The sequence below is a fragment of the Echinococcus granulosus genome (genome assembly GCF_000524195.1).
Source record: "Echinococcus granulosus chromosome Unknown EG_S00040, whole genome shotgun sequence".
Taxonomy (NCBI): domain Eukaryota; kingdom Metazoa; phylum Platyhelminthes; class Cestoda; order Cyclophyllidea; family Taeniidae; genus Echinococcus; species Echinococcus granulosus.
Genome location: NW_020170420.1, coordinates 85,930 through 96,935, shown reverse-complemented (window position 1 = coordinate 96,935; position 11,006 = coordinate 85,930). Strand labels below are relative to the sequence as shown.

Below are 11,006 nucleotides of genomic sequence, written 5' to 3'. Positions count from 1 at the left end.
CCCCGTGGTAACTCAGTCTAAATCGAGGGTAAAAAATCTCCTATCTGGAGATACAACTAAAGCCAATAAAATGGTAAGTGGAGGAGGAGAAGATGGGAAGGAATCATGCCTTCTTGGTTTCACCTACCTTGATGGCGAAGGAGAGTACTATGGTTGACTGTAGGAGGTTCGCACCCACCACCACCACCACCTTCCACGATAATCTGACAATAAAATTTACCTCCTGACTGGCCATGGTATGAGACAGCTTAGAGAGGTCGCCAAATGACAGACTGGCAAAGACCAAGAAATATGCCTTAGTCACTAGCTTGGTAACCAGCCTAAAGTCAGGACTGCACCAACTGTACGGCCTTGTTCAGGGACAATAGAAATTCATTCCATTGGTAGCTCTCTCCCTCTCTCTCTTCCAACTTCCGTGACTTCTCTATTGTTAATCGAGTGCGGCCGAGTGGAAGACTGAGAGGGTGTTGTGAGGTTAGGGAGTGGGGAGTGCGAGGATGAGGATGCGCAACAAGGAGACAGTCAACAATAATTGCAGGCCCACACAATACGCGCTGTGCTCCAAATCAGACCGCATGAAAGTGCAAGCACTGCAACATATTCGTAAACAATTGTTAGGACTAAAGGTCAAGCAAGTTTCATCGAGTAGTTAGATTTCGTCAATATTTCTTTGGTGATTTTACCTCTATCCATTAAAGAGGACAGGCAGAATTTTGACTTGAGCAAGAGGGAAACAGATAATCAAGTGCTTTGTTAGCCCTCCGTCGAGGTATGCAGCTCTCAAAGAGGAGGTGGCATGCAGTCGGTTCATCGGTGAGAGGAATCATTCCAGGTTCGTGTAGCCCACTTGACAAGGTCTGCCCGTCTCTTCCACTTCAAATGCCAAGGCCAACATAGTGGTTGGAGGAAGTCCAATGCACGAGGTGAATGCATTTATACTTACATTCAAATCTCCACATTCACCAATTTGGTGTGGAGATAAACTGTATTTGATGGTCAAGGTCGTCCAAGATGACGAGAAGATAACATGTGGCACGATCATGGCCAGATACACCTGTACATGCATACATAGCAGTCTATGCGGAAGAGTTGTTGATGAGCTACCCCTTCCAGAGAGGATACGGTAATCCGCTTGGTTAACAGCTTGACCAATAGACATTGTCATCAAGGGTGACACGTGTCATCAAAGAAACGGCGCTTTTTAAACAAGCTCATTTACACGACCTCCCTTCCAAAAGGTGGAAAGAAGGAATGCAGACAGAAATGCTGCTCTGGAGGAGCCTAGACATCCGTAGCCAATGTAAACTAATTGAGGAGGTCATCTTCTCTCCACTTATAGCAGGGGAACAGCTTACTCTGCAGAGGGGAAAAATTCACTACAGGAGAATCTCTTTCGGTGGAATTCAAAGTGGGCAACTGATGTTAGCTAGCTAACTATCAGTTCTAGCATTAGGACGTTTATTCCTCATATAACGCTGCACAGATTTCCGGAAGCCTCATACTGGGTCTACTTGACGGTGAGAGTCAGCCAGTCGAGTGCTGCATTTGAGGCGAGGAAGAGGTCTGAAAAGTTAAAACATTAAAAAATAAGATCAAATTACGGAACGCGACTTTGACTGAAGGACGACGAGAAGGATGTGTGGTGCAAATACTGCAGTGCGACACGGAATAGAAAGGAGGAGGAGGGGAAGTCAGGATGTGGGCTTAACAAATCTGCTCCATTTAAGCAAGAGTATTTCGCAATTGTAGAATTTTATGCTCCAACCCACGATGCATGCCTCTATTTTGCATCTCCAAATCTATTCTGCATCTGGTTTGATTTTTATGTCCCTGCCTATTCGGCAATATATTTTAATTCATCACAACCCTGTGTTGTGACTGCCAGAGCAACCAAGTAGTCATACGATACTGCTAGAGAGACCTGCAAAACCAGCTGATAAGTTGTGTTGCCTTTTTTTCACCCGTGCATTTGAATCTGCAAAAAGGATTCTCTGAATGTCACTTAGAGCTATGTCATGGTGAGGGGGAGTGTTAGGTGAGAGGGAAGAAAAGACAAAGCGATGATTTGTTTATACTAAGATTGACAGATGTGCGATAAACTCTATGCCAATTGGCGCAGCACACACTCGAGACGAATTCTACTGATGCCTCACTAGTAGTACATCATTGCCATGTGACCATGGGACAAATGCCAAAAGGTGACAGTCATGACTTGGCGACCTTTCATCAGGAAAGTGCACACGATGAAGGTAGAAGTAAGCCAGTCTCCTCTCCTTCGCATCCTAGAGCGTCTTCTCAAGGTGTACAAAGTACAAGTTGTGGCTCAAGAATAGAATAATCTTCGCGTAGACAAGCAGTGTAAGTCATTCCTACCACGTCAATCGCTACACCAAGCAATCACCTATTTGACTCATCCCGCTTATCACCCCCACCACATTGTTCAAGCCACGTTCAGCGTTGTGCATTATGCAAACGCAAATTTGTCAGGTGGCATTTAGAATGTGCAACCCTCCCCACCGTATCCTTGTCTGACAGAGAAGATGTCAAGCATCCTTACCCAAGCTATCTGTTGGCAAACTGCCTTGCTGTAGATTGAAATCTCTCGCGATCAGTCATACCTTGCTTTACTCAATGGAGATTGGAGCTACCATGAAAAGTTGACCCAATCGTTGTGAACCCTCTCCTCCACATCGCCATCCACATTGGGCACCTCCCACCACCTCATCCTACTTATTCATTCCCTTAAGTACAAGGTTTCTTTAAGGCGTCTGAGGATGGATTTGCCACCCAAATTACCTTAGACGAAGTTATAAGAAGTATTAGTGTTGAAGCAGTTCTACCAACCCAGGAAAGGAATGCAAGAATGCAAGCATAGGCGACATGGTCAGAGCTGCACACCGCCTGCTGGCGTCCCCTACTGCTGCAATAGTACAAGCCAACATCAATTAAAGAAGAGTAGGAGAGAATAAGGATTGGAAGCACGTATTTAGGACAAATAAAGACCATTGCGAGGGTTATAACACTCTCTTTCCCTCCATCTCTTTCATCTTCTCCCTATACTTCTCCTCATCCTTCTCCTTTTCCTCCTACTTGTTTTCCTTCTCTTTGTATTCTTGCGATTGTTGCAAATCCACCCTCAATCGTGCTTTCCCCATCAGCCCACGGATCCATCCTGAGAGACATCTTACATCCTTAAACATGTCCGCAGGTTTGGAATCATGGCACGGTGCCTCAGGAAAAGTAGTAGTTACTCCAAATACCTTCGATTTGGTTCTTCTCCTGGGCATTCATTCACGAATGAGGACGAGGAGTGTAGCTAGACGATAAACTGCTACCCAAACGAAAACCTCTAGTGTCTGTCAAGCTTTCTGCAGTGAATTTGTCAAAGCCGCTCGGTTCGTCTGGACAACAAGGCATATCAGGTGAATGCTGACGATCTTCTCGTAACCCTTCTGTTCACCTAAACTAAAGGAGTAGGAATGCTGCGCCAGCTGCAAGCCTTGCATCTTCGGCTTTGTTCAGTGAAGGCATCAAGGAAAAATGGACAAGTGTGGGTGAGGAGAAATGGCAGTGCACCAAGCAATGATTGACAGTAAACTTGGTTTAACTGCTTGTCGCATCTACAAACCACGGGAATAGAATGCGTTAGCTTTCAACTGTCATCATTTGCCGAATTTATCATTTTCGACATAAATCAGGCCGAGAAGCAAGCCCAGTGGATGCAGCAGCCACTAGGACGTACGTCTACAACACTGGCACCGTTTGGTTGAGGACGACGTCGTTGACAGCGTTGGCAAGTAAGTCACAGACAGTGATGGCTAGACTGAGGAGAACTTCCGCTCTGTAGAATACACGAGTGAAGGCGTGTGGATCAGTGTGCTCACACAACTAGCTGTTGGATACGCACAGGAAAGGCTAAAGGTAAGGCCGTCATGTTAGCAACAAAGGCGATCACGAAGAGTGACATTTTGGAGCAAATGCGACCACTGATGATGTTTGTTAGCCTCATTTAAAAGGACATGTTGAATTATGGACAGAGGTGAGATATGATTTTACTGACCATATTTGTGGGCACTTTCTCGGAGCAAAGGCTAACAGTTCGACAAGAATTTATTTGAGGTCTACAAAAACTTTTTCGGGTACAATTAGACTAAAATTGTCGTCGCTGGTAGCGGTACAGTGTGAAGGTTGGACACAGCAAGTGTAGCGTTTGAAAACCGCAAGGAAAAATGGACCTATTTGAGTGGCGCAATGTTACAGTCATTTTGTTATTTCCACGTAAATGGAAAAAGACAAATAAAAAACTGGTTCATTAGCATTTCAGCTATTTCAGAATCAGCAAATGTGGGGACTGTTTAGACTGCACCCTCGGTTGTTTAGTTAAAAAAAACCTGCAGCGCTAATTTCGTTCACTGATTTCTTATTTGGAAATGCAAAGACTGGCTGAAAATTCTGTGATGCCAAAGCAAACAAATTTTCTTCAAAACAACTTTTGGGATTCAAGTAACTCAAAGTGGTGGCGGTCTACTTTTTAGTCTAAATGTGTACATTAGTCTTGCAAGTGCTGCTTACAAGAATTCTGATGCTTGGACCACTTTTTCATATCTAAAGCAAGCAAATGAGTTAACTTGAAAGTTGCAACTGGGAATTACTGTAGTTTGGTATTACAGCCATTGATGCTGATGGTGATTCTGACGTCTTTATAATCTTCCACGCATTCTGTCTAGTTAAATAGTACTGTTGATCTTCCATTCGTGACGGACCAAAAATGGCACAATGGAAGAGCAAATCAAAAATTCCCTCAAACAGGAACAAACACCACATGTTAGTTCCCCTTTTTAAACACAAGGGCTGTAACTTTGGAACTTGCTGCTGTTTCAATCACCCCTCTCCTACTTGCAAAGTGACTGCGGTGTGGGAAGATGTCATAGCCTGGAGGAAGTCTACTCTCATGATATGGCTGACTGCGATCCCAGTCAACCTGGTCATTTTTAGACACGTATCAGGAAGGGGATGAAACACTTTGGCTAGATCGCACTCCTTGCTAAGCGCCAAGTCTGTCTCACTTCACCTCATGTTAAGCACACTTGAACCTCTCCTCCAAGAAAGCGTCAAGATGGATGATTTCGAGGGACCGCGTCAGGCAGAGTGAGGTGAGCTGATGGAATAACCAGCCATCCACTCACTGAATGGCGACTTCGTCTCAACGACGTCTCACTAGTTGTGTGTTTCAGTGACAGTGCTAAGCATGGTGATGCCATGGCGTTCCGATCCGACGGCACAACAGTCACCTCTATGAATAAACATCTGGCTGGATGGTAACCTGCCTTTCTGCGATGTCGAAATCACCACGAGGCAACCGATTCTTCATCATTTTTAAATGGCCTGGTTTTCACATAAAAACTCTCGTTTCACATTAGACGAATTTTGTTCCAATTCATCCATGCAAAACTTTTAAGTTAATTGAAAACACCGATGGGTGTATAAACTGAAAAACAAACGCAAAAACTTTTGACAGATTTCAAGCGTTATGGGGAAGGAGGATGGCGGTATGTCATTGTCAGGTTTGCCTACCTGCCTACTCACCTCAGAGACGACAGCAATCCTGGGCTGGCATGGCTGACAAATTGAGAAGTTAAGCGACGAAAAGGCAGAAAAGCTAATATCATTCCTGCGTTCTTTTTAAAAGAGCTTGATCCACAACATCTATTGATTTAATTTCAGAATAATGTGGTTAATGATAACCATGTAAGCCGAAAGAGGTAGATGGATTGCTGTGTATATTCATATGCATTTCTCATTCATCTGTTTTAGTTCACATCCACGACAAATTATTTTCTTCGAGTTTTCATACTCATAGCATTAAAGGAAGCAATTTTAAAATGGGAAAGAAAAGCAAGTAGTGGCAGACCTACCGATTACATGCCTAAGCTATCGGCCATCCACAGAAGGCAGCATTAATTTGGCGTCTGGTGAGAATTCCCTTCAAACAATAAAATGGGTTGTATGGGCAACTTTGATGCTGATTCTTGTTCAGAATGTATGATAAGTGAAAAAATTAGCTTTCAGTAAAAAACAAGACTGCCTGTGCATGACAGATGAGGCAAGTGGGTGAGAAAGGCAGTGTGTAGAGGTAATGGACGTATCTGCTTTGCAGACCACTAACTCATCTGCGTGAATCAAAAATCACATTTCCTTCTCCAATTCCGCCTCCTCCCTTCTCTATTTCCCCTTCCCCATTCAAAGGTGTTATCTACAGAGGCCATGGGGGGATTGTAAAGGCTGACCACATTCGGCTCCTTCACAATGCCAGCACGACACCAATTTGTGTGTTAATTTCGTATTTCCCCTGTTCGCCTTTCGCCTTACCCATGGCTGTGATGGTAACAAAGTGGATTATTGCAGAGATTAGCGTCCACCTCAGTTCACTGATGGCCGACTCTGCTCACCTCCCTGTTTCTGTCCTCATGAGTGTGTGAGTTTATGTGTGTGTGTGTGTATATATGTGGAATGAGGGTGTTCACTCTAGAAATACTTTCGTGGCCACATTTACGGCTGGGTGATAAGTGAGATGCACACATTGATAAAGACGCAGAGGTTATAAAACGGAGGAATTTTATGACTCGCCTCGTTAAGTCCACTCCTCTCACCCCCCAGTCAGGGGTCAGTGCAGAAACCAATTCCTCCACTTTATTATGACAATTGACTGCACTTATCCTCTCCTGTCTTATCCCACAGAATAATTAATTCCTCTCTATTCGCGTGTGTGTGTGTGTACATGTACCCAGATTTCACCAGCCTTGCCTCCAAAACAACCATATAGTCAGGCAACAGAAAACAACAGGGAGACAACACCACATGTGACTTTTTTCTTAACGGAATCTTGCGGAAGAGAAGGAAGAAGGAAAGGGGTCGTAGAAATACAGACAGCAAAGTTGGTCTGACGTGTGCACCTCGTGCGACCTGCATGCATTACAACGTGTTGATGGCAGGAGGTAAGTAAGTGGGTAGGTGTGTGGTTAGACGGATGGAAAAGTACAGCTTTTTTAGCTCTCCAAGGAGATAAATTACAATCTTGGCAAATAAGTAGACAGGTGTGGAAGTGTTTATTCTGCAAGTCCCTACATATGCATTGATGCAGGCAGTAAATTACTTGGAGCGGAGAGGTGTTGTACTGCCACTGCCAGTGACAATGTCGCTTGCCTGGCCAATGGAACTTGTGGTAGGCAAGCAGATGCTGGTGCCTTCAACAGAGGTGTAGAAGGTATTTCCTTTCAAAGAGGTGAGTAGCGTGGCAAGTGTCAATCAAGAAGGTAAATGCAGCATTGACTTTGGGCAACGCGGGTTGTCTTAACCACATTCTACTTCAGTACGTAGCACGGACTTCCACACTACTTCAGCCTAGCACGACTTCAGCGAGGGTGTTCAGGGGACTCCTGGTTGGAAGTAAACATCAAATGATCAAGGTTATATGGAAGCTGCGTAGAACAGAGTCAGTCCACACCTTAACGATATATGGAGTCTACTTGGCCCGTTTATCTCTATAGACACTTGTTTAAACAAGCAGATGCTGCACGAGGATAGAGTTGTAAGCAGTTCCTTTTAACGCTCGGCCTTGATGACTGGAACTTGGAGATAGATGACACCTCTGCAATACGAGAAATTTTGACTTCAATAAGAAAAACATCCAGATCTGTTCCCTAAAATTGTAACCTCTTGGCAACAAACATCGCCATTTCGAGTTTACTGAGTTCTCTGCATTTATGAGGCTCGTCTTTACTTTTAAGGAAATAGGGATTAATATAGGGGAAGTCTATCCTCATCATATAACTGACGGCATCTCCAATCAGTCAGCGCATTTTCAGAGACGTGTCAGGAAGGGGATGATACACTTTGGCTAAACGACACACCATGCTAAGTGCCAAATCTGTCTCATTTTACCTGATGTTAAGCATGCTTTCACCTCCTATTTCGAGGTACCACCTTAGACAGAGTCCGATGAGATGATGGAACAACCAGTCATCCACTCACTGAATGGCGACTTCGTCTGAATGACGACTCACCGACTGTGAGCATCAGTGACAGTGCTGAATATGGTGGAGTCGTGGCGTTACAATCTCGCAGCACAACATTCATCTCTATGGATAGACATCTGGCTGGATGGTAACCTATCTATTCACAATGTCGAGGCAATCGATTCAGCATCATCCCCAAATGTCTCGTTTTGACATATATGCACACGTTTAAAATTAACAAAATAACTAAAAACGAATTTGTAGATATGAAGTTAAAGTGGAGTTCAAAATCTCTAGATAGCTTAGCAAATTTATTTGAGAAGTAAAATAGGGGTGTTATTGTCATGTATACCTACCCACCTACGTCTCACCTCAGAGATGACAGCAATTCTGGGCTGACAGGGCAGCCATATAAGAAAATAATGCAAATGGAAACCGCACAATGTACATCAGGAGAGGCAGATGGACTACTGTGTCTCTTCACTAGCATTTCTCATTCGTCTGTTTCAAATTAAAGCCACAACGAAATGTCTTCTCTCTATTTTTCATTCAGCTAGCGATAAAGGAACAATGTCTGAAGTGGGGGAAACAAAGAGATAGGCAAGCGGTGGCAGGCCTACCAATTGCATGTGTATCCTGTCAGGGCGGACTTTTCCACCATCAAACGACCATCTACAGAAGGCAGCATTAATTAGTCCAATCTGGCAGGAATTCCATGCAAACAATAAAATGAGCTGTATGGGTAAATTCGTTGATGGTTCTCTTTCCAAATGCAAAATCAGTAAGAAAACTTGGCCTTAAGTGCGTAAATGACAGGATTGCATGTGCATGACAGCTGAGACAAGTGGGTGAGAAAGGAAGTGCGTAGAGGTGCTGGGTGTAGCTGCTTTGCAGGCCACCCACTTATCTGCGTGCATCAAATATCACATTTTCTTCGCTACCCCCTCCTCCCGTTTTCCTCCTCCTCTTCCTGTCTTCTCATTTCCTTTCCAAAAGTGTTATCAATATGGGACATGGAGGGATTGTAGCGGTCCACCACATTCAGCTCCTTTACAATGCCAGCACGGCACCAATTCTTGTGTTGATTTCGTGTTTCCCTTGTTTGCCTTTTGCCTTACCCATAGCTGTAATAGTAGCAAAGTGGATTATGAAGAGATCGGCGTCTACGTCTATTCGTTGATGGCCACTCTGCTCACCTCCCTGGTTCTGTCCTCGTGAGTCTGAGTTTATGCGTGTATATGTGTGTATGTGTGTGACAGGAGGGTGTTTGCTTTGAAGGCGCTTTCGTGGCCACTTTTACGACTGGGTGACAAGTGAGATGCACACATTAACAAAGATGCAGAGGCCATAGAATAGAGGAATTTTATGATTCACATTATTCGGTCCACTCCGCTCACCTCTCAGGCAAAAGGCAGGATATATCCAACCTCAGCCTTGCAAAATAACTCCTTATTTTAGTTACTAGGCCTCCCACATTTAAGGTTCTGCTTTATTCTCTTAGTCAATAGATACCCCACCCCTAAGATTTTGCTTTGCCTTCCTTGGAAAGCTGTAAGATGTAACCATTATGCCGTGGTAATTATTTTGTGTCACATATACGTGATAGTGGCAGCAGTATTCGCAGTATGTGAACTGTAAAGTCAGAGACCAGTGCAAAAGTCAATTCCTTAACTTTGTTATGGTGGTTGACTGCACTTATTCTGTCCTGTCCTGTCCTCTCCCGAATCATTTATTCTCCTCTGTGCGTGTGCGTGTTTGCGTGTACCCAGAATGCACCAGACTTTCCTCTCAAACAGCCATAAAGGCAGGCAACAGAAAACGATTGGAAGACTACACGACATGTGACTCTTTTCTCAACTGATTCCTGCTGACAGAAAGGAGGGAGCAAAGAGGTTGTAGGAATACAGACAGTAAAGTTGGCGTGACGTGTGCACCTCGTGCGACCTGCATGCCCCACCACGTGCTGATAGCCGGAGGTAAGTAACTGAGTAGGTAGGCAGGTTGGTTGGTGGATGGGTACAGAGCTTCTTCACTCCCAACGGAAATAAATTATAATCGTGGCAAATAAGTAGACAAGTGTAGAAGTGAATTATCGTGTAAGTCTCTAAATGTGCATTGGTGTAGGCAGTAAATTACTTGGAGTAAGAGGCGCTGTACTGCCAATGGGTCGCCTTGGTGCCTTCAATGGAAGTGCAGTAGGTTTTTTCTTTTCAAGAAGTGAGCAACTTGGCAACTATCAATCAAGAAAGTAAATCCAGCATTGACTCTGAACAACTCGGGTTTTCTTAACTCCACTCTATTTCAGTACGTATCACGGACTTCCACACTACTTCAGCCTAGCACGACTTCAGCGAGGGTGTTCAGGGACTCCTGGTTGAAAGGAGACATCAAATGAACAGAGTCAGTCCACACCTTGACGATATATGGAGTCTACTCGGCCCGTTTATCTCTATAAACATCTGTTTAAACAAGCAGATGCTGCAAGAGAATGGAGTTGTAAGCAGCAGCTTTAAATGCTCGGCCTTGATGACTGGAAGTAGAAGATAGATGGCGCCACTACAATACGAGAAGAAATTTTGACTTCAATAAGAAAAACATCCAGATCTGTTCCCTAATGTTGTAACGCCTTAGCAACAAACATCGCCATTTCGTGTTTATTGACTCTTCTGCATTTATGAGGCTCGTCTTTACCTTTAGGTATAAAAGCCATTTACATTATGCTCATCTTTCCCTTTTCTGTTGAAGTGGAAAAGCTACTTGGAGGTGTCTCACGGATGGTACGTTAAAGGACTTTTTGGTGGTAAACACCACATTCTTTCTTAAATCTTTCAAGCTACTCCGCTTTCAGCTTGGCCACAATGAATGAAAAAGAGTAGCCTGCTGAGTGATTGGCTGTGTGACCGACTGTTCAAAATACGGAATCGTGATAAGAAGTGGATTATGTAGGAGAACAAGCATGACATTAAATACTCCCCCAACAATCCACTCATC

At 44.1% G+C, this 11,006-nt stretch overlaps 2 protein-coding genes across 2 annotated transcripts; both read right to left on the bottom strand. All coding sequences in view use genetic code 11, as the record gives it.

The window, feature by feature from the left end:
• Positions 1 to 823: 823 nt before the first annotated feature.
• Positions 824 to 1,159, bottom strand: EGR_05424 (hypothetical protein; the record flags this gene model as incomplete). The annotated part of the gene is made up of 1 exon (XM_024494673.1): positions 824 to 1,159. One exon carries the CDS (start codon positions 1,157 to 1,159, stop codon positions 824 to 826), a length of 336 nt encoding a protein of 111 aa, XP_024350858.1.
• A 5,990-nt stretch (positions 1,160 to 7,149) lies between these two features.
• Positions 7,150 to 8,136, bottom strand: EGR_05423 (hypothetical protein; the record flags this gene model as incomplete). The annotated part of the gene is made up of 2 exons (XM_024494672.1): positions 7,150 to 7,271; positions 8,064 to 8,136. The coding sequence occupies 2 exons, from the start codon at positions 8,134 to 8,136 to the stop codon at positions 7,150 to 7,152; spliced, it is 195 nt and encodes a 64-aa protein (XP_024350857.1).
• Between the last annotated feature and the right edge of the window lie 2,870 nt (positions 8,137 to 11,006).